The following is a 24,863-nucleotide window of genomic DNA, read 5'->3' as shown; positions in this document are numbered from 1 at the left end:
ATCTGGAACTGAAGATCAGAACAGAAACACGAAGAGGAGACATTGTACAGTTTCAGCAGGATCTTTGTTAGACGTGTGCATGAGAAGAGCCCCTTTAACTCCAGCAAGAAAGCACCCGATAAACCTGTCTAACACAGTCGTCAGGGCAAAAGAGAACCAATCAAACTGGGGAGCAGCTAAAGAACTCCTGCCAAACGCCCTGTATAAGGATGATGGTCCTCAGCCAACAACCCTGCCTCTGCCATCCTTCCGAGCTGGCACCCTGTCAGAGCCTGCACAGTTTGAGCCTAAACAACAAGTAAATGGTCAATATTGGTGCATTGACTCCTCTGCCTTCTGCCAAAGCCAACCAACACCAATGTAATAGTGAGGGTAAAAGGTGAACAGCCAAATGTGAAAGACTGAAGGGTCTCAGAAGAAGAGAAAGCGAGAGAAGCACAACAATCATAAATCCGCAGGCCTGAACTACGGGAAACAAATCGCTTGGTTGGTTGGAAGGTAATGTTTTTCTGGCAGTGATCTGGGCCTGGTGAGGTGAAAAGGACGCTTAGTCCACAATAGAGAGCAATAAATTACTGAATAATAATAGGGCGTGGAGAAGGCAACTGGCCAAGACCTGATGGTCCTGCAGTAAATAGGGAAGGAAAACATTATCCAAGAAGATCATACCGGGCAGTGGGATTTCACCAGGGGATATTGCAGGCCTCTGTGGACCCTGTGGCACAGGGGGTTCCAAGACCTTTCAGGGGCCCCACTACCCCTGCGGAGACACCCATTCAGCCCAAGGCCAATAAGTATCTGAGAGATATGGGAGACTCAATTTCCCCCTTCACATTCTACAGGGGAGGCCCATTATTTTTTGTTACATCATCAGTTGCGTAGCTAGGGGGTAACGGGGGCAGTCCACCCCGGGCGGCAGGGGTGAACAAGTCGTGTCTGTCGATTGCCACCATCCCCCTGCCCTGCGAGAAAAAGTTGTCCGTCGGCTGCCACTCCCCACCGAACAAGTTGTCTGAATTTTACCATCACCTGTTCGAATTCTTAGTAATTCACTGCATAGAGTCCTACCCCCTTCCCTGACATTACACTCGCCCACTGTTTTGAGAACAATCCTTGTAGTCTTTATGTATGCTTATGTTTCTTATGTACTTCATTATGTCTGATGTCCCAAAGCTCAAGTGACCAAAGAGTCTTTAATACAATTTGAAACCTGGCATATCCTTCAGCGCCTCTACATACGATTTTATATTTTCAATAAAAGACTTTACAATTGTCTGAATTTGTGTGTGTGTTTATGTATGTAGATTTGTCACATCTAAATATGATTTGATTTCAGTTCACCATAGAGAAATGTTACAGATTATAAATGATATGTATTAAGTAGGTCTAAATACCTTGTTATTGTATTCAGTATCAATATCTAGACATAACTTCATATATTTGGTATTAGAGTTTATTACAATAAGACCAAACCGTGTCATTTATGATGTTTAGAGTAAAAACACTAGTTTAAGAAGCATCCACATTCTATTGTTAATGCAGGGAAACCTGTTTTTCCCAGTTAAATGTGGAGGCCGTGTTACATTGCTCTATGTAGGCCATAGCTGTTTTGGGGTGGTTACAACCTGTTAGTCACAGCACACAGAGGGGTCACCAAAGAGATCTTTTAGGCCTTACCAAGAATCTGGTCAATTTTTTGATTTTTATGATGAAGTAATAGAGGAATTATTCATCGAAATGCTGAGAAAGGTTGTTGGAATTAGGCCCACCATGTTGTTTCTACATGAGCATAATCTCTCAAAAATTCGGACTTTTGAGCTATGTATTTTTTTTGCATAATTTCAGTTTTTTTATAATGCTTAGATTTTTGTGTAATATCCAGTTGCAGGAGATCAAATTTGAGATGAAAATGTGTTGTCGGAACAGTGAAACTCAATGGGTTTCGCTGCCGCATGTGCTGCACTAGGATGGTTCATTGTGTGGACTTTAGAAAGTATCACGCATGACTTTTGAATGCAATGGCATACCTCGCAAATAGTTTTCATGCAGATGACCCCCGGGCATAATACGAAGATACCCCAAAACCTATACAAGGTTTTAATGCAAAATGCATGGAAGAAAATTGCAGTTTTGCGCAAGCCTAGCTGGTTGGCACCACCAGGAAATGTGGAATCCGGAGAGAAGTCTTTTAGCAGTACAAGACTGTTTTTCCTTGGGTGTTCCAAAGAATAGACAGTTCTTGCAAGAAAGAGGTGTCTTCAGAGAGGATGCTGAACTCACTGTTTCATGTCCTGCAGTTGGCACTCCATGTTCTCCTGCTGTCCTCTTAAGATCTGCACCTCATACAACAATCTGTTCAGGTCCTCCTGCCGCATCTTGGTCTCTTCATTTTTCACAACAGACACCTGCAAGTAGTAGTATGTAGTCATTCACTGTTTGTGGCATGGCTGAGCATATATTCTGTTTACATTGCTACTTCTGTTGACTTGTTGAGGTGGAAGTTTGGCTTTGGTTGAGCATTACGTAGCATTAAATGCCTACTGAAGATACATTATCTGCAAAAGGCTGGCTAGCACCATCTACCCTCCCCGTCATGCACTGCTCATACTCTAACACAAGTTAGATAGTTGATGACATCACAAATGACATAGTCATTGGCATCATCAGTGGCAGGACTGAAGACGTCACAAATGGGATAGTGTGTCAAAATATTTAATCTTTTATTTCGACCTACAAAAACATTGAATCTACATCATAAACTACCGCTATATCATCAAATTAAATATACATAGGTAAGTATAGATTTACTGTTCTGAACTTCACATCTTTTTACCTTGACAATGTATACATCGTTAAGGTAAATCAATGTGGATTTAGGAATAGTAAATCTAGACTTATCTAAATATACTTAACTTAAAGATATTGTGGTAGTAAATATTGTGGACTGGATGAAATTGTAAGTTGAAATAAAACTCAATTATGTGGTAGAACACCACAAATGGCATCTCTGAACACCACACATAAGGCAACACACAACCCAATCTAAATGTGGTGCCCAATTTCGTAACAGATTAAAAGTCCACTAGAAAAAGTATATTGTCTAATGATGACCAGCTACTGCAGCATTTCATGGTATTTTCAATGCCGCAGAAAAAGGGAGCGATCCCAGAATATGGAACAAGCTACTCCAAGTTTTTCAACTTTGTCTTTGTTTTTAAGAAACAGCACAAGTTACCCCTTAACCTTGCATTTCCTCATGAACTTTGTTGAAATGTTCTTGAATTTTGACTGTTTTTTTTTTTTTTTTTTTAAATAAGCAGTTGGGTTAAAAGTAGTCTATGGATACAATAAAAACATAAATAAATAAAAATAATAATACAAAATCAATTGTGAAAGAATCAAAATACTTGCATAAAATGAACGCAAAGTGAAAACACTTTTGTGAAATTACATTCCAGACTGGGCACCCAGGGGAAACAGATGACAGCACTGAACGAAAATATCACATGTGCCTTCATGTTGAGACTACAGAGAAGAGGGGCCATTCCCTACACAGCACGAGGGCGCCAAGAATATTACGTGCTCAAGAGCAGTATAGGAGGAGGGGGAGCGGCAAGGAAGCGAGTGTCAAGTGGCGCAGCGCAGCGCATTTGTAACACCCTAAAACATTTGGGGTCATCCAGTCAGGCAAGCCTCAGGCGCTAATCCTGACATTGGGCCGAGAGGGGTGCATCACAGACCACAGACTAGCTTGTTGGCGTGAAAAAGGCCGCTTTATTGAAAACGGGTGCACCTCACATCTATATTCCTTGGCCTGTGTTGTACAAAACTATGCCTCACTAAATATTATCCTCCTACCTTACTCCCCTTCCCCTCCCCTAAAATTGTTCCCCCTACAAAACATTTATAAACGCCCCAACTTGCAACTTTTAAACCTGTCTTCAACTAGCTATCTATGTACACTCCCTATGCTCTTTCCCCTTCCTACGTGCTCCCCGAGTGACCTTCCCAACCAATAAACAGTAACTGTAAACCACTGTACCTACCATTCCCCAGGAAAGACCGCCCCCAAAATACATTCTGTACCACACTAGCACCTGTTTCCAGCGACAACCAAAGTACATGCTTTCCCCCCCCCCCGTGCACCGGATCCCAACAATACTACCCACTTGCAGTACATTGCAAAAGAAACGACTACTACCCCATTCCACCCCCCTGGAACCTCCAGACAAAACCCCCCTTCTTAGGGAGGGAGGGCGGGACAAAATCTCCCAAATTGTCCCTACGGCCGGCTGTCGTGTCACCACCACCAAAATGGTGGCTGGTGACACAAGATGGCCGGCTATAGAGTAGCCAGCCCAAAGGTAGCCCAACCACCTGCCCAACATAGCCCGGGGCAGCCCAACAAGCCCAAACTGGGCTTTGACTGCACCCCCCCCCTCCTGCCCAAAATCCCCCCCAAAGCCCTAATCCAGAGAAAGGGGCCAGGAAATATTTAGTTGCTCAACAAGTGGAACGAGTAGCACCTGCCTAAACTAGGGTGGCCAGATTTGGAAAACCAAAAACAGGGACATTTCGCAAAAATAGAAGAAGGGCTATAATTTTATATCAGCCGAGGGGCACAGAATGATAACACTGAATAACACCGAAACGCAGACAAGGAGGTACTAAGGTAATAAAATGTAGTTTTTAAGGCCAGTCCTGCTAATTGAATTACTTTCTGATAAGAGCTGCTTGTTAGTCCTGATTTCGAGCACATAAAAAGTGCCTCCCACTGTTTCCAGCCGGCCCTCTCAGGATATAAGCCACATTTGCTTAAATCTGCCGGGACAGGTGGTGAAAAACCGAAACCTTCCCAGCAAATCCAGGACACCTGCTCCCCCTTGCCTAAGCCCCCTTTACTTCAGCAGTCTTAACTCTCTTTTATTTCAGTCAGTTTAGTACGCAAACTACGTTACAATGAAGCAGCGCTAAAAGGCCAAAACCATTCTGGGTTGCATGTGTTCAGTGGCATAGCTAGACCTTTAGCCACCAGTGGCAGTCCCTGCGTTTGCCGCCCCACGACGGCCACAGGTAAGAACGGGGGGGGGGTATTGGCGGACTGCCCCATCCTTGCTACGCCACTCCATGTGTTCCCATTCAGTGGGGAGATGGGCTAGCAGTCAGGCTGTTTTTTTCCTATTGGAGCAGGGCCAAAACTAATTTGCATGAATCCCTGCCTGTAACTGCACAGTGAGCAAGAATAACCATGGAGCGGAATGCTTGCAGCCCAGAGTATTTACAAGTTGCTGAGAACAGTAAAAGCATTTCAGACATTCTTTTCAATTTTAAGTGATCTTTCCCTGTCCCCCTATACCTCAGGCCTGGCTTGCTAACCTCAGTTTTGGAGCAGCATTGACGACATTTTTACGACAATAAACCACACGCTTGGCCTCAAGAAATTGCTGCACAACTAAGAACAATACATTCTTCTTTCCCTCTATCTTCCCCCCCTTTTCTCCTTCACCCTTTCTTCTTTCTAATATGATATATTATTATCTTGTTCTATTTTATATTACTCTTGTATTACCTGTATTATGTTACACTTATTTTTCATTAATCAAATAAAAGCCTTTTCAAAACTTAAAATGCAGGGGTGCAGCGCAATGGCCTGCATATTTTTGTGTTTATTATACCAACCTTGATTTTAAAAAGTATCACATTGAAAAACAAAAAGAACTTTAGAATTAACTTTTCAAATATGTTCGTGTGTGTTACAATTTTAACTAGATGTATCTGTCTTTCGTAAAACAATAAAACAAATAAAACTTACATTAATTATATATAGCGCCTCATTTAAGAAAAATCTCACTGCCCATTGATGTTAGTGTCGAGGCTGCTAATTGATGGTTAAAGATTTAAAACTGAAAACAACGGGTTAAATCTCAGCAGTTAAGACTTCTTTCTACAAACGTGCACAAATATGTGAATACACAGGCCCCAATCTATGTATGACTTGCATGTGAGACCCCTAATGATAAAAAGCTGTCAGGTTTTCAAGATATCCACAATGAATACACATGAGACCAAAATACACATACTTCAATGGAGATTTTTTGTATGGTCAGTGGTCATTCTGAAAACGTGCTTGGGTTTGACTTTTCCACCTCTCAATGAGCCACACACTAACAGTCAGCTGTTCTCTGATGCCAAAACACAAACCACGAGGCTGGCTGTGGCCCTCAGGTACAAAGCTGCATTGCTGTCTTGTGACACTCAGGGGGGAAGCTTGGTCAATAAGATTAGGGGGATGTGAGCTTCAGATTTTCGGACAATCAAGCTGGCATATAATGTTTAAATACAATATAGGACACGTAGGGTGCATTAGAGGGGCCTAAGGGGCAGTGGAAAGAGAGAGGAATGTGGATTGGTAGGGGTACTAAGAGAGAAAACACAATATTTCGCAAAATAATATTCTGAGGACTTTCAAAACAAAGAGGGAAGATTGTGTGTGGTTTTTGTGTATGGGCAAAGTAGGCCCTGGCCCAGGCCCCCAGGCTTTCTGGGGGCCCCTGGTAGAGCCAGCTCTGTTCTGCAGAGAGTCTTTCCCCAATGACCTTGAATAATTCTTAAACAGATTGTTTTAAATACCATTTTCCTTTAAAGTATTTTTAATGTGGGTCATGTGTGAGAGTCTATTACAGACATTTTGCAGAGAAATGATGTGTTTATGTTTCATACAACATCCATAAAAACGTTCTTTTAGATCAAAATAGAACCTCACAAACGATAAATGGGAGGGTGGCACAGAGATTATTTGCAGTAATATTAGTGAGCTGCTGCTGTTACAATATTGAAAACGCATGTCAATGTCTGCATACATATTTAGAATTTGGACAAGTGTGTCTGTGCACTGTCAGTTACCTACCCAAAGAGGGCATGAAAGAGCTGAAATTACTTCCGAACAAGGGCCCCCAAAATACGTTTGCCCCAGGGCACCCAAAATCCTTAAGATGTCCCTGTGTGTATGTAAAGATTCTTGGTGAAATCCATCTGACATCTCACAATTCCTGACTGAAAGCACCTGTACCCAACTATTTTTCAGAAAATAAATGTATTTGTGGGGTGTAACATCCCAAACACCCCCTCTGAATCTACACCCCCCCCTGAATCTACACCCCTGGTGACATGGCAAGGTTGATCTACACTGCGAGGTGCTATATGAATCTGTGAGCAGGAGTAGGAAAGCGTCAGTGTCCCACCTTCCGCTTGATATGCTCCAGGAGATGCTCATGGCCCTGCAGGAAGTAGAGGTGCTGGAATTCCGTGTCATCGCGCTCTGGTTTAACCAGACCGCCCTGCTCGATATTGACCACTTTCCGGAAGCCATCTAGGAACATAAAGGAGAGAGAGAGATTAATTAAAGAGGAGAGAGTAATACACACATAAACATGTATGCTACTTTATACTGCTGTTGTTTTGTAGTTTTCACAATGCATCTAGTTCCAGAATTCATGCCACTTCCGCTCTTTTAAGTTCTTAGCTGGCTTTCAACAGACCTTATACATACAGCATACATAGAATGGGCTGTGGGTCAGATCCCTTCAACCATTGACGTATTTGAATCAGCTATTGGCTTGCTATATTGACAAGCAAATCTTAGATCAGCCCAGAAGAGTATTCCTCTTTCTCCATCATGCTAGGGGCTAGTTTGTGTATCATTGCACCTACTACTGAGTACTTGTAATTGCAATGCAATAGGAACTTTTTTACATCCAGTAGTTACTCTCAACCATCACACATTTTGTCACATTCAGTGCTTTATTCATACATACATAGTGTACAGAAATAATTGTCTAATGCAGCAGGTATTTCCGAATGTTTTTCTCATTACTGAGTGTGAGTCTGACCATTAAATGGACTCCTCATTGCTATTTGTTGATCATATTGGACAGCCATCTTGGGGTCAAAGCCTCTAGATGTGATAAATAAAAAGCAAGTAAAGGGTGTGTGTGTGGGTGTGGGTGTGTACATATGATAATATGGGAACTTCATAACAACCATCAGTACAAGACCAACACCAAAACCACTACTATTCATATAACCACCACATCATTACCAAACCAAACCATATGTCTTGGGAAGATATAGAGCAATTTTCCAGTACCATCACCACCAGTACCACCACCACCACCAACATCAATGCCGCACACCACCAGTACCAATACCACCACAAAAATAACAATGCCATCAATCCACCAGTACCACAACATCACCAACAAAACCACCAAAAATGCCACCATCAATAACTCCACCAATAACTCACCACCTATATTAATACCCTACCTCTTACCAACATTAATACCACCAACACATAAACTAAACAACAACTGCTCCCATGACCATATCACCAAAACCAATCCTACCTCAACAATGCTAATACAACCATTAATACCACTACCATCACCAATAACACTACCACGTTTAGCATCACCACCAAAACGACCTCTACATATACCACCAGCACCACCTATGCCACAACACCGACACCATCATTACCACTACCATGCAGTCACAAATTCAATAGGTTTGGCTTTAATGTGTTATCACATTGAGGCATAATTTCTGTTTGCCTGTGTTTGTCATCTGTTTTCATATTCAATTCAGACGCTTTTGTCAATGCTTGATGTTTTTTGATGATCAAAAACATGCTTTATTTGTAAAATGACAGCTGTATTGAAGAATAGTTAAAAGGATTTTTTTTTATCACCAGGAGTAAACATAGAGACCATGCGTCAGTAACAGCAATATTCAAAACATATATCAAGAAAAAAGATCCTAATATGCAGAGAAAAGAGAGAATATATAAGAGATCAGAAAAAGGATAAAGAAAAAAGGGAAATAGACTTAAACAATATAATAAAATATCATATTGATACCTAACATTATTATATTCCTATATTCAACATGGGCCCCCAAATTCAGTGAAATTTCTTCCCAGAACAAATGTCCCTACTTTTAACTATAGCCATTTATCTCTCAAATATTTCCCTTGGCATTACCCACCATTCCAGAGCGCTAGGCGGTATTTTGGAAACCCAAGCCCGGGCAATACATAGTCGCGCTGTTACTATGATGACCGATATAAGAGATCTTAATCCAGAGTCAAACTCTATTTTATAGCCGAGCATACACTCTTTTTCCATAAATTACATATTAATCTTCAAGCAGTCACCTGTTATATGCATAACCTCTTTCCAGAAGGCTGTCAAATCTAAGCAGGTAACAAACATATGTAAGCTGTCTGCGGCAACCAATCCGCAGTTAGCGCATTTGCCTTTTCGCTCATATCTGTACCATTAACAGATGCCCACCTAGCGATTCGTTCTGGAGTATAATTAAGTATGCATACTGTTTTAAACTGTTGCAGCTTTATATTAGTGGAATTTAAGTCCTCGTATAAGGTCTCTAACGCATCTTCGATATCCCCAGAGCTAATGTCTTGACCCAATTGCTTGCTCCATTTAGATGACAACTTTGAGCCGTCATTCTCCCAAAATTGAGAGAATAACTGATAAGTCTTGCTAATAGTCAATTTTGCATGTGAGTGCAGAGAAGTCAATATATCCGATCCACTAGGTTTTCTTATTTCTATGCACCCCCATAGACAGTCCCTAATCTGCAGATATTAGTAAAACATATTCTTGGGATACTAAATAGCTTCTGTAAATCTTCAAACGTACGAAACCCATTGTTATTATACAAATGCCCAAGTTGGGTAATACCGTATCTATCCCACAATTTAGCTTGAGTATCGTGAAATATTTCCGGAAGCATGGGGTTGCTCCACAATGGTAGACTAAGATGTATCAATGGCAAAGAACATTTGGCTGTAATTTCATGCCAGATATAATGCCAGATATATGCTATGTCCTTAAGAGTGTTAAACCGTACTCTTTTAAAGTAATTTGGATCATGGATCCTATATAAGAAAATACTACTGGCACTACCAATAACGAGGCTATAACAACAATGCTATATGCTAGGGGAAAGAAGATCCCATAAGCGAACTACAAACAAAGCCCAAAAGTAAAGTTTGAAGTCAGGTATTTGAAATCCTCCATATTTATAGGGAAGCTTCAAGTATCTTATGGCACGCTGTAGTTGTTTATAGCCCCATATGAAGCTGCTAATAGCCCCTTCAAGTTTTTTAAAAAAATAATTCGGAACTCTCAATGGTATTGCCCTAAATAAATAAAGACATTTTGGTAAAACAATTATTTTAATAATGTTACAGCAGCCTAAGATACTAATAGGCAATTTATGCCAGTTCTTCATTTTGGAAATCATAAGTTTTAACAAAGGCTCATAGTTCAACTTTATGATCTGTCCCAGATCTGAGGTAATCCGTACACCTAAATAAGTTGCAACTAAGCAGACCCCAATTACCGCCCTACTGGTTTGATAATTGAGGATAGTCTGTGTCTTATTTACATTCAATTTATAACCAGAAAAATTCCCAAATGTCCTAGCCTCAGTTTGGATTGCCTCTATAGCCTTAACTTGATCCATAGTAAAACCAGCTATATCGTCGGCATAAGCCATTATTTTCAATTCACAAGAACCTAAACAATCTGGCAAAATAGATGAGTTGGCAAGCAGTGATCTTATAAAGGGATCTATGTATAAGGCAAAAAGTAAAGGGGAGAGAGGACAGCCTTGCAGAGTGCCCCTAAGTATCGTAAAAGAAGCGGACTGGTAATGTAAGTAGAGTAGTTTGGCACCTGGACGTTTATATAAAGCTCTGATCCATCCATAAAAAGGGCCATGGATGTTATACGCGATAAATATGGCCCAGAGACAGTCCAATATTACGCGGTCAAATGCTTTTTCAGCGTCAAGCATGACCATCCCCATATCCAGAATCAGCTTAGAAGCCGCATCAAAACCAAGTAAAGTTGTGATCACGTGTGCAGTCGTATCCCTGCCGGGTATAAAGCCATGCTGTTGACCAGAAACTAGTTGTGCCACATAGGGTGCGAGACGCGTAGCCAATATTTTTGCAAAAATGTTTGCATCGACGTTTATGAGTGAGATCAGACGATATGACGCACACTCTTCCTTCGGTTTGTTCTTTTTTAAAAAGAAGACAATGTTTGTTATATCCCATGAACTAGGTACCAATCCACTCATACTAATATGGTTCATGATGTTTGCACATAAGAGGAGTCAGGCTGGTCTTAAATATTTTGTAAAATTCTGCCGGTATGGTATCCTCACCTGCTGCTTTTCCAAAGGGGAGAGCCCATATAGCATCAGCAATTTCTTCAGCCGTAATATCTAAATTAAGGGAATTTACCTGCTCTACTTCAAGTCTTTGAATAGATTTACGAAAATTACAATTTTCTAAGTAATCAAAATACAAATTTCAGCAAACACATTGGGGCTACTGTATAGTTTCTTATAGAAGCAAAGAAATTGCTCTATTATCTCTCTGGCCGTGTATAAAGTGTCCCCCCATTGCCTTTTATGCACTTTATTTCTCTTGCCGCCCTCTTATCAGAGTGTTGATGTGCAAGCACTTTGCCTACTTTTTCCCCATACTCCTATTGAAGAACGCAGTTTTTATTATAGCTAGCCGCCGTCTTATCTTTTAGGGACCATCCTAATGCTGCACGTTTCTCAATTAAAACTAATATTTGTGAGTATGCTAGCAGTGTCGCCTGTGGAGTAAGTCCTAGTTTAATTTCATTGGCATGAGAATTTCTAATTGCCAAATAGTTTCCCTAGTAGCCTTAGTTGCCACGTTCTTATTGCCATTCTGCCTAAAGACATATTGTTGAAACGCTCCTCTTATGTAAGCTTTAAGTGAGTCACAGACAGAGAAAAGGGAAGCAGAGTCTTCATTGTCTAAAATAAATTCCTAATGCTATTCTTCATGAATGCTAAAAACTCCATAACCGTCAGCAGATAGAGAGGAAAAGAAAACTGACATGCTTGTTTATTACACGAGCCGAGCATAAGTGACAGCAATATGGGATTTTGATCTGATACTATCTTAGGACATACTTCACATTTGGCTATATTTAAAATTGTATCATTAACCAGAAACATATCAATTCTTGAATACTGCTGATGAGGTTCACTATAATAAGTATATCCGGGTTGTAAAGGATGCAGTGCCTGCCACACATCTTTAAGACCATGCAATCGAGCCATTTCCGTAATGGCAGCCCTTACTTTCTTCATTCTGGCTGACGCACCTCGATTAGTTGAATCTATATTCGAATTCATAATGCAGTTGAAATCTCCCATAATAATTAAGTCTCCATGCCAATCAAAAAGATCTAATGATAGCGTCTTAAACATAGATGGCTCATCCGAGTTTGAGCCGTACAGAATGCATAATACAAATTTATAGCCATTAATAAGTAACTGTACAATTAACCAGCTGCCGCGGTTATCATGAGAGGCTCTAAGTAAGGTGTAATCGAGCCGTTTATCAATTTAAAAGGCAACCCCTCTGATAGAAACCGTCTGGAAAGTACATTCGATAGTCTTATAGCCCAGTTGTTTTAATAGCTGTCTATCTTTATATGCAAGATGCGTCTCAACAAGAGAAACAATATGAGGCTTATAATTTCGCAGCTCTTCGCGTACCATCTGGCGTTTACTGGCAGAGTTTAGTCCAGACACATTCCAGCATAAGCACTTGATTAACCCCATTTATATAATATATATGACATATAGTATCTTAAGGGCCCCCTTCCATATCTCTGTTTATCTTCCATATTTTCAATTGTAACCAAGAAAAGAAACATTTTTAAAGACAAATATAATCCTGATCTAAGTGTACCACTGAGCATAGCATAGCCCATATCAAAAACAGTTCTTCTGCTTACTCCTTTTGATATTTTTGTATTTTCCCCCCTTCACCCAAACAGCCAAGGGCCAAGCCCAGACCCCCCACAACCCTCCCAGGAAAGAACCCTCCCGCCCTGCCCGTTTCCTGGAGAAGGAATCACCCCAAGCAGACTGTCGATGGTTAAAAATAATTCACTAGAAACATATCCTCAAGAAATCATAACGTTCAGACTATGTACAAAAAAGTTTTACTTACCGTAAGTGGGCCATAATACCATGCCTTTATGAGAAATTAGCTCTTCGCCTTTTTGATGTTTCTTGAACTGGGTGGCACACTGTCACCAAACAAATATTCTCTTTGTTGATTTTAACCCTGGTCAAAAATGTGCCATCCTTCCAAATCAAATCTAAATCATTGAATTAGATCCTCAGTTATAAAAGCATACTTTGTGTCTGGCAGAAAGGTTCCTAGAGGGATTCCAGGGATACCCTGCAGGTTATTTGCAGGGTCACTACTTGGTCATCCGCTTCCACTTTTTCTATCCATTTCAGCCTGGAGATGGTGGGCCGAAGAAGAAGGTATTTGACTACAGAGTGTTCGCAGCCTTTGCAAATACTTAAGATAGTGGTAATAATTCACTGAGAGTTGCATTTCTCAGGTGTTTGAGACTGTACTGAAATGGACTACAGCAGCTCGGGTACACCATCACATTGTAAGGACAGTGCAGCATACCCCTTATGTGACTCACACACATGGCACTTAATCCCTGGCCTCCAAATGACCCCATCCCTGAGATCCTGTCCTTCTCTTCACATTGACATACTTTTTCCTTGCTTTTGATTTATCCACCTTCTTGTGTAACTCCTTCCACTGGTCTCTTTTTCCTTTGTCTTACTCATGTAAAGTAATCCTATCTAACACACTCTAGTCAATGGACACCGTCCCCACAACAATTTACATGGTGCCAACCCAGGTCTTTAAGCCACCACTGCTGACTGCGACGCCCCTTCCACAGCAATGTTGACATTATTGATAACTGTTTGGTTCCCCTGACTAGTCTTTTCATTCGGTTCACCTTGCCTTTGGTCTTGGGAAGATAAAGGGCAATTCTCCTGTTTCACACCATCATCTCAATAATCACACCACATCCTCTGAAACAAACTGGATTCTATTGTCTGCTACTTTATTCCAACGGTAACCCCTCTCTCGCCAATGCATTCTCTAAAAATTCTATAACAAAATAAGTGGTCGTTCTCCCCACCAACCTTACTCGCTGTCATTTGAAGAAGTTATTTTCGAGCACGAATTCAATATTCTTCTGTCTGGCAAAATTTGATAAATTGTTAATGACATGACTGACAATTGTGTGTCAAGTACCACATTTTGCCTTTCTCCCTGTTCACATTTTCGTCCTTTCCACAACAATTCATGCGGGGGTTTATCTTCTCTGTAGAAGGGTTAGTGACTGTAGAATAAACCAGACAATTTCTATGAGGTACGCCCCCTGCCCTCTATCTGACCTCACGGGGGCCTCCTCAGTATCTTCCACCAAATTTCCATTTAGCCTAATCACCTTGGTCAAAATTGAATGACTCAAAAGCTCCTCTTCACTTGGAACACATTTGCACCAATCCTCCCTTTGAGATGAGAAGACTTTGTTGCAGAATCTTTACACATTAGCCAGCACCTTTTTGTGCTCCCTCTCATTGGTAAAATATTGTTTTGGAATACCAACGTGCCCCTTCAACCAGTTAAATATTACCTGATGGATTACTGGTGAAGCATTCATCAGACCAAACTGTGTGCACATGCACCAGTGAGCACCCTTAGGGGTGATAGAAGGGATAAAATATTTAGAATGCTCCTTTAACACAGCCGGATAGTGTGTATACGTGAGGTCTAATGTAGGGAATACATCATCGCCACATGTTGAAACCATTTGTTTATTTATTAATGTATGCCCCAAGAAGGCTTCATGATCCCATGGCATAGAGGAGGGTGTGGCGCAGGTGCCAGAGTGGCAGACTTCAGAGTGCGGGGCTCACGGTTTGATTCCCAGCATCGGGGGCAGCTTGTGTAACGTAACCGGTGCTCATGTAAAGCACTCCTATATCTTCAGGTAGAGTTTGCGCTATATAAATCTGCAAAAAAAAAATACGTTCTGCATTATCCTGACTGTGACGTTTGTGCGCACTGAAGTGTTCTAAGAAGATATGCTGGTTGCCCCAAATAACGGTTATTTCGATATTCAATTTGTGAAAAGACACGCCCAGCAACAAGAGGGCCATGTTTGTCTCTAAGGAGAAAACGAAAGGCTTAGTCTCAAGAACAGAAGCATGTAAAAAGTTTCCTGAGGCCGAAATTTAAATTACCGGAGCGCAGTTTGCGTAATTTCGCCATTAGGGCACGTCGCCTTGTTACATTGCCATGCGCAGCAAAATTACAGTCCTGGGTCAAGACGAACAAACAGAACGTGAGCAGTTGTTATCTGCAGTGATTTTGTTTTTTTGCACTATTTTTTTGCGCGAAATGCATCCTCGTATCAAAGGAAGCATTTTGCTCTAAAAATATACCACTAAATGATGGGTTTGCATTTCAAGTAATTACGCGTAACTTTCCTGAAAATGTGCATAATTCTTTTAAAGCAAATTGCGTGAATTTCACACATCCCTAGTAAAAATGTGAGCCAGCCACAATACTGAGCAGCATATCTAGTGAATCCACCTCATCCAGTAGCACCCCTGAACATTCAGCTGTAGTGACTGGTGGTGGTGGTATCCCCACACAGGATGGCACAGGATGCTGTCCTAATGGTGCATCACAGAAAAAGTAGCTCAGTCTCCCTAGAATTTAACCTTAAGAACTTGTGTCCCATGCACTGGCCACATAACAATATGGCAAATTATTGGGGTAGATTAGTTGTTTTCCATTGATGTGCCACAAAACACGGCCATTTGGTGAGCGTATGTAAATAGGTCAAGGTTGCCAGGTGAATCCATGTCATCAAAGATGCTCTGCTTATTCTTAAAATTCTCCTCTTTTATATGTCATTGTTTTCAGATGTGTTAGCTCAACTGGAGCATCTGAACTGGACTTAGACTACCACTCCCAGAATACTTTTGGTTGTTGATAGCAAATCCAGGACAAAAGCTGCCCTCGTTACCTGGTAACTTTATCTATATGGTTATAACTATCAGGTTTCATAAGTTATGGGCTGCTTTTCATTTGCTAGAGGCAGTCACACTATTTTGTAGGCTCTCTTGGCAACAAACACCTCAATTTGGGCACCTGATGATTCTATTTAACATAACACGTGTATTTGTAATGCGTACATTCACCCAAGTGTATCTTGGTGCTGAATAACATATGTTTATTGTTACGTAACTCAATGGTACTCATTTTACCGACCTCAGCAGGATGAAAGGCTGAGTAGACCCACCAGGATTTGAACCTGTGACCCTGAGGTCGAACACAGGCCCCAACAGTGGAAGTATTAGTCCACTAAGCCACCAGACACGGCATTGGGCCACTATTTAACCAACAAGCTAATTTTCCAGTCCTAGGCCTTCTATTAACAACCTGATGCATTCTGGGTATTATAGTGTTGGTTCATTTAAATTCATCTAATTGCACTGACACACACAGAAACAAAGATTTGAAAAACTAAAGCCTAGCCTGAACTGGACGTGTCATCTGGCAACGAAGGGGCATATGTATCAACATCACCATTTGCGATTCTCAAATAGCGATTTTTAAAGAATCGCTATTTGAGAATTGCAAAACGGGATGTATTTAAAAAATCGCAAACTTTTTGCGATTTCTTAAAATTCCTTAATTGCGATTAGCAAATTGCGAAATCGCAATTAAGGAATACCTGCCCATTCATTTCCATGGGCCAGGAGACCCATAGGAATGAATGGGAAGTAATTCTCAAATAGCGAATTCGCAATTTGCTAATCGCTATTTGAGAATAATTTCAAAGGTGCAAGGGTGTCATGATGACACCCTGATGCACCCCTGAAATGAGCATGTGTGTGCATATGGCGCACATACATGCCCTAAGGGCATGTATGAGCGTCACGTGGCACTTTGCAAAATTAAAAATAGTGCATTTTGAAAGGAAATCGCAAATTACCACCAACTGGAAGTTGGTGGTAATTTGCGATTTCTTAAGGATAATTCGCACAACTTGGGTGCTTTTTACATATCATTTAAGAAATCGCAATTTGCGATTTCTTAAATGCTTACGCAAAATTAAGAAATCGCTAAATTAGCAATTCCTTAATTTTGCGATGGGATTTTGCCTAATACATCCCGTTTTGCGAATTTTTAATCGCAAACGCTGTATTTTGCGAATCGCAGCGTTTGCGATTAAAAATTTGCTTGATACATATGCCCCCTAGTAGTTTAGGTGGTAGGGTTTTTCAGGATGACTATGCCCAATGTATAGCTCCAATGTCTTGTGTGACACATTCAGACACTGGTGAGAATTTAGCCCACAACACAGTGCACTTTGGGACTTGTTGATCCCCGTTTACAATTGAAAGAATATGCTTAGTGATCACTGCTGGCAAAGTGCTGTTTGCTCCAAAGTCAGATTGGCTGAGGGAGTCACACATGACATGGGGCCACTTAGCGCTCATGCAAGCTATAGACACATCAGCAGATACAGCCTGTTTGTGCGCCAGTGCTCGGGAAGAGAACAGCGGTCCTATACCTTAGTAGATATGGCTCTACTCTGCATTGCACTACAATTTCATAACTATGCCCCCTTGTGTTACTGTGCATGTTGCAGGTACTTACACATGTTGAGCTGCCGGACAAAGCTGGCCATGTTGTTATGTTTGAAGTACTTGGGCAGCACCTCCTTGGCAAACCGGCCCTGGTCAAACACATGAAAGCTGGTTCCATTCTGAAACAAGGGAAGAGAAAAGGGCTTTATAATCCTAAAATCACAGAGAAAAGCAGATAATGCACTTATACTGGGGGAGATTGAGAAATGGAGGTGAGTGGATGCTGTCGCAACAACTGTTTCACACTCGATCACTCACTCTGGTCAAGAAGCAGCTTAGTCTCATAAACACACCTCTTGCTGCTCACACCACATCCTAAAGAGGATCAGCCTTGGTTGAGGGGCAGGACATACAGTACATACCTCCCTAGCCCTATACTGGGAAAGGGAACTTTATACTTCAGCTATGGCACAAGCAGTGTAGCATTTCCCCACCCACCTGTCCCTTTAATAGGAAACAATGTAAACACAAGAAAGTCTGAATATCGCAGATGATGGACAAACATATGGCACATTCTGTCACTTTTAAACTGTTCAAAAGTGACTCTTAAATGGTTTGTGGCTAGTTCGAGGTTAGACGTGGTCTGCTGCAGGTCTTTACGCTCTTGCTGTGCCACAGGGTTTCTTGCTTCATGGTGTGCTCATTTTCCAGGTAGGTTTGGATTGGGTGGTATTCCAGTTATTTGGCATTGGTGTGTAAACTCCTGGACATGTCACAGTGTGCACAATTTGCTTCATGCCACACTTGATGTCTATAATTTGTCATTAATGTTGGGAAATGTTATATGACATTGCGCAAGATGCTGTCAATGATATCTGTTGTGCGTCAATTGTCGTGTTCCAAACATTGAAGTGCTCAAGTTAGTGTATTTGTGTGACTTCTGAGAGGCACGTTAGTAAGTAATGAGATAAGGTTCAGATAAGCTTCAGGCACTAAACAGTGGTCTGATTTCCTATGTGTATGATTAACACCCTTGTGCCTCAGTCTGAAAACAAAGTATCGAAATGTAATGGCTGTATTATAAGAACAAAGCCAAGGTTAACTCTTACTAATGCTGCACAATCCAAGGAGTGGTGGACAGCTCACTGAGCCAGTGCCTGAAGTGATTCTCTCCAATATGTCAATAGCTGAAGCAGGCTGGCCCAAAGCAGCTTTCTGTATGTGTGTTATGTGTGTGTTTGCGCTTGTTGATGAATGTGAATCTCCAGGGAATGAAACCTGCCTGTAGATGAGAGCTAAACAGTCTTAACTCTCAGTAAACTGTCCAGATGGAAAAGTCGCATTAGCATTACCTCTGATCTGGGTCTAAAGTCAAATGATGTGATTTCATCATTAGGCCTAAAGTCAGTTGATGTCACTTCCAGTGATGTCATCATTATCTTAACTGCTGGTGTTCTATCTGAAAACATCCTACCTCGTTTTGGTCACACAAGCATACTTTAAACAGAAGTTTGTCAGAAAACATAGCCTGTTAGTAAAACTGCATGTCTGTGCAATTTTCAATGGAAAATGTGCTGTCTGTAAACAACAGTGAGCTACCATCAATGTTTTAATAATATGTTTGCCACAGTGTGCTCCAAAATGCACCACCAGCTACATGACTCCTGCTGAATGGGTGTGGCTCATTTGCTACACTTGTTCTTTCTGTGACTTTTAGTTTTTCTGTTTTTTTTACAATTGCTATGACATCTGTGATGAACATTTATGGCAGCCCCTCATTCAGAAAACGTGTTTCAGCACTACTGTGCGCAGCGCTAAAACGCGTCGAGTAGTGTTGTGAGAGCACCCGCACAAAGGTTGGCCTAAGTGCGTAGTAAGGTTCAAGGGCACTCCCCCTGCGAAATCCAACTCTAAATGCTAAGCCATTGCTGTGTCCTGTTCTCACATCTTGTGTACTTATAATAACCGTAATCAGCAGTTTCGTAAGGAGCTTATTATAATCAAAGACAACGTGGAATTAACTAGGAACATGAAAGTGATGCTTACACAGTGCCCACCAGATGGCGCCAACCGAGCGTCGCTGGTGACGTGATGATGAACTTGAAATCCAAACTCATGCTCTAGAAAATGAGAGTCAGCGTGTTCGTCCCAGGCCGTGGGCGCAGTCCATTCCTTTTGGCACGAATTAGGTTCCGGACTTTCTCAATGAGTCACGGCGACGATTTGCAGGCTCGCAGAAACTCCAAGTGAGTCAGACTGCCTCGTGTTCGATTTTTATACTCAGAGCCCGACCAACATGCTTCAAAAAGGCTTCTAATTTTTTAGTGAACATAATGCCTGGTTAAACTTTGGACGGGGATTCCCCATCCACCCTTCACTCTGTTAATTATATGGAGAAAAAAGCCCGCGGTTCCTTTATGTAAGCACGAGTAGTCAAGCCCCTTAACTATCATCGGAAAAATAGTACCTGCTGTCACTGCAGTCCGGAAAAAAAACGTACCGCCAGGGCACAAAACAGAGCCAGATAGGGACCCGTTTCGAGACCTCCTTTTTTAACAAGCATTGGCATAGCCAATAGGTCTCGCCTTTGGGACCTTATAAGTGTTTAGCCATGCAACAGTTGCATATCTAAATACATATAAGGTCCCAAAAGCGTGACCCATTGACTATGCCAAGCAGCCGTTAGGCCGCGAAAGTGATCGCAATCGCGATTAAACATCAAAGCGGCCGTGCGGCCGCGAAAGTGAAAGTAATCGCGGTAAAGCGTGGCGCGCGCGCCCGCGCACATGCACTGTAGCTCTAGGCTGGCCTGGTAGCACTTTTTGGAGCCCTCTCAATAAGTCTCGCTAGACCAGCGCATGCGCTGGGTCAGGCGAGACCTAAAAACTGCCGGTGCTCAGCACCCGCGAGACCCGGCCCACTTAAAGCCCTGAGTTTTGGAAATCCAGTCAGAGCATCATGTTCAGGAGCACATGTTGGCCATTGCTCGACCAACCTTCCTGCTTACTAGTACACAACATATCACAGCGTTGTTGTATATGACTAGTATCTAGGAAGTCTCTATCATAAATGACCGGGTCGGAAAGCAGTTGGTTATTTACAGCAGTGACGTCACATCAGTGGTTATCCAAAGTTAACCTCTGTGGTTAACCACTGCTGTTATGTCAACCAAGGGAAGCCCTTGCTGTCCTTGAATTCTGCCCATTCACCAGGGTTACCAGCAGTGCTTTAAATGGGGAAAAATAAGTGCAGGTACTCATTAAAATAGAGGTGTTGCAAGTGGGCGGGGCTAGGGGCGGGGCTAAGGCCATAATATGATCATACATAATTACTTGTGTACCAGTTGCAGCACATATTAAAACACATGAGAAATGTGTTTCTGTAAAAAAAAAAAAAAAGATTAACTCATTACAAAAATTGAAAGTCATGATCACGCTTTCACCCGAATGGTCGCTGCGCACCTGATTGACAGTGCAGGGTCTGTCTAGAGACCCTGTCCTGTTAATCACAGCATGGCACAAACCACCTCACCCCCCCTGCAGTTTGGGGACATTCACATGGGCACTGCTGAATCTTTGCCAGCAAATCTGCAAAGGCTGCTTCAGCCCGATTAATTACAAGCTCCTCTGAAGCAGAGCGGCCTCTGCCCTGCACTGGAGGAGAAAACTAACCTGAGCCTACCGTGCCGCCGATCAGGGTACCGGTACTCTCCCTGGCTACAGAGAAGTGCCGGTACAGATGTTAAAAAATTTCGGAAGTGCCGGTACTCAGTACCGGCGGGTTCCGGGCCATTTAAAGCACTGGTTACCAGCGACACAAGCGCACCGGTGGAATGGTGGACGGCAAGCTTACCCGCCTTTTCCTTCCTTTCACGGTCTCCACAGAACCAGCGGCGTCCACTCCATTGGGGCGAAGGAGCACGGCTGCCCCTGCCACCACCTTTACATAAAACAATGATAAAACGTGTTTTAAAACCCGTTTTATTATCGTTTTATTTTAATCCCGTGGACCCACCCCCAGGACTCTGATGAGTCTTAAGGGCGGGTCCAGGGGGTGACACTGCTGGTGAGGGAGTGGTGGGCATGGCCAGCCGAGCCCCTCATGCGCAGTGAAGCTCTCTCTCCAGCCTCAGCTGCGTTGCTGGGGCTGGAGAGAGCTGGCACAGGCTCCCAGTCTGCCTGGGAGCGCAAGTTGCTGACGCTCAGGCCAATCCTGAAGCTGCTCTCATGTAAGAGCAGCTTCAGGATTGGCCGCAGGGCAGGCGAGAGACTGTGCCCAGCCACAGAGCCAGAAGCAGAAAGAGCCGATACGCAGGAGACGGCGGCGGCAGCAGCGTGAAGGTAAGTTTATTTTAATTTTATTCTTTTTGTACCCAAACCCTCCCTACCTCCCTCCTCCGGCCCGCCCCCCACTTTGGCAGGGGACTACTGCCACAGCCCGAGGGGGTGGGGGGCGAGAATATCGTCGAATGCCCTTTGTCCCCTATCTGTGTGGATCTCTGCAGACCGGCACAGGGAGGAGAAAAGAAGCTCACAAGCTGTCCATTCAGTGCTGACTCACGGAGCTCAGCTTTGAGCTTGGAGGAGATAGGATGGCGCAGAGGACGGTGGGAGTGGTTGGCAGTGGACCAAGTCACTATTTTGCAGTTTGGGGTGGGAGGGTTTGCAGATGGTAGTGTTTTCTGCTTGGATGAGGCAAAGGGGAAGGTGATGGGAGAAGAGTTTTCTATGGATGGGTGGCAGCAGGCCAGATATTTTCTTTTAATTTGGGGGAGGAGGGTATCTAAAAAGTGATAGGGGTGAGAGGCAAGGAAGCCAGTTTTTAGTTGTTTAAACATTTTTTTTTTACATGTTACATATGGCTCCCCAATTACTTCTTTTCCCATGGATGGATGTTAAAAGTAGGGGCAGATGATTTGTGGAGGCCATATACAACATATTAGTATAGGTGGGTATAATGTGAATTACAGGGATTCTCTTACCTTGGGGTCCTGAGTGACATTATACATTTCTAGAGCTTCACTCTGTTTGTGTACATGATCTCACTCAGAACCCCTAGGTGGAGCACATCCCTGTTACTCCCAATCACATACCTGTAATTCTATATATAACCCACTGGCAAGGATATAACCTTTTCTAAATGGCCTTGAGCCAAGAGAAAGGTTCTTTAACAACTGGTATAGCCTAAGGCAGAGGGCTAAAATCGCATTGGAACATTTCAATCACTGAGAACATAATATTCTAAATTTAAAAGGGAGCAACAGATCGACAAACAATGAAATGTTGAAAAAGAAAGTCCATACCAGTCGGTATTTATTGGGCCTGAGTTACTCCCTTTTCATCAAAGGAGCTCTCAACATTCCAGTTTTCTAAGGTTGCATCAGGTGGATTGTTGAGATCTTTCTGTCCAGATGTTTACTGTGTTAACACTTAGGTCCAGTTTAAGTCTGACGGAGAAGGGTTATATTGTATCATGTTCTAGGAAGCATACTTTCATCTCAACTTTCTGTAAAGTGGCTGGCACTATTCTCAGATTTGTGATAGAGACTCAAGCTCTCTGTACACATTCCTTCCATTCGCCAATGTGCTCTTCTGTTCAAGCAACTAGTTGCTAAGAACCCCTTCTTGAAAGCAAGCTCTCAACAGACTTGCCCTTTTCCTGCAACCTCAGTACAGTCTGCAGTCCTCCATTTCTTAATAGGAAACTCGCTTGTCCAATCTCAGAGCATTCAGTTAATAGACTCAATCCTGGATGAGTGCAAGCGTCTCCTCCTTCAAGAAAACAGTAGCATGCGTCCACTTCCGTTGCCGAATGATGCGCTGGTGCTCCAGAGGCTGCTCAGTCTTATGACTTTGTGCATCTGCGTTCGTCTTCATGCAGGACTCTGAACGAGCTACTGTTGCAAGGATCATGACAGTTGTTGAAATTATCTGTCCGATGCACGCTGGAAGCGCAGTCTTCCAGCCACCGTCTTCTCAAGTGTCGGTCATGTCCTATCCTTTGTGAGGTTCTTTCTCCCGAATACCAGCGAGCACTCCATAATTTCCAAGAGGATGAAGGAGGTTCTCCACAGGGCCAGAGTGGAAACCCTGACCAGCCCTGGAAATTTTGATGGACCACCCCCACGCTGCTTTTGTTAGCTGGGCCATTATAGCAGCACAGCTGCAAAAACGGCCCCCAGTAACTAAACAGCCCTCACCACTGCTAAATCGTCCCACACCAATCCAGGCTCCCGGAGAACTGTCTGATGTCCGCTATGGCCAGTTCTGCCTTGTTCTCCACCTCAAACATCTGTCTCCTTGAAGTGCACACTTCGGGAGCACCGATTGTGCCGGCAGTGCAACAGAGTTGTGTTCTTCTCATTCCCCATGAAAGGGTTTTGAATTACCCTCTGGTGTCTTGGATCTTCAAGAAAGAAAATCTCATGGATGGGGCAGTGCTTAATTTGTAAAAGATTACATCAGGGGCAAATGTTTTCTCCGAAACCTCCAGGCGCCAATACCGAATGTCAGGCGACTGAATACCAAGGCTGTCTAGTATTGATTCCACAGAATGTCTCTTTCTACCACCACCCTATGCCTACTGCCTCTTTGTTGACCCCTGCTTTTCTTTCTTTGTCACAGTTTTTTCTGTGTTTCCCTTCCTTTTCCTTTCTCACTTTTCAGCCTTTCCCTCTTTTGCTCTGGGTCAAAGTCTGATGATGAAAAAAACATTCCTGGTCCACAAACATATGTGCCAGTTGGCCCCACCTGTAACTACTGGCTCAAATTAATCACTGTGAGCACTTCCAGGCGGAGTCGGCTGTGATGCATAATGATAAACAATTAGGGCTCCTTGTTAGTCCTCTAATTACTGCCTTCATGTGTGTCTGGTCAGTAAAGTTTACCTATGCCCTCACCCAGCTCCCTCTGACACTGACGGACCATCGAACGATAAAGAACTTTTAAGACAAAAAAACTCCAACATGAAGCTCTGCTCTGTTCAAGTCAATTCATCTGCATGGCTCCATGGCTTTAACTGCGTAAATGTTTGCACCAATAAAAGGACAAAAAGAATACCTCCCCTGGGTAGTTTGCTTAAGAATACCTCAATAACGGGAAGTATTTGGTGAAGGAGCCCCAAGCCACACAGATAAACTGAAGGAAAAATTAAACCAGACCAGACCAGAATAGCTATCTTACTAATATTCTGTGAAGGTGGCGAAGTACCTGCAATTTTGTAGAAAAGAGCCAAAGTGAAAGAGTGTGAGTAAAGCAATGTTCTTGACACCTAAGACCTTTGGTGGG

At 42.6% G+C, this 24,863-nt stretch overlaps 1 protein-coding gene across 2 annotated transcripts in view; it reads right to left on the bottom strand.

Moving 5' to 3' along the window:
- The window catches only part of HSF4 (heat shock transcription factor 4), a 463,098-nt gene that overhangs the window by 357,929 nt on the left and 80,306 nt on the right, over nucleotides 1–24,863 (bottom strand). For both annotated transcript variants that reach the window (XM_085639409.1, XM_085639410.1), the window contains exons 2-4: nucleotides 17,648–17,756; nucleotides 7,242–7,369; nucleotides 2,281–2,405 (exon numbers count right to left, since the gene is read on the bottom strand). In XM_085639409.1, the coding sequence (XP_085495535.1) occupies nucleotides 2,281–2,405; nucleotides 7,242–7,369; nucleotides 17,648–17,756 (362 nt within the window). The remainder of the gene's footprint in view (nucleotides 1–2,280; nucleotides 2,406–7,241; nucleotides 7,370–17,647; nucleotides 17,757–24,863) is intronic.

Source organism: Triturus cristatus, chromosome 12 (assembly GCF_964204655.1).
Source record: "Triturus cristatus chromosome 12, aTriCri1.1, whole genome shotgun sequence".
NCBI lineage: Eukaryota > Metazoa > Chordata > Amphibia > Caudata > Salamandridae > Triturus > Triturus cristatus.
The sequence above is the reverse complement of the archived record's forward strand: the minus strand, read 5'-3'. Positions and strand labels throughout refer to the sequence as shown.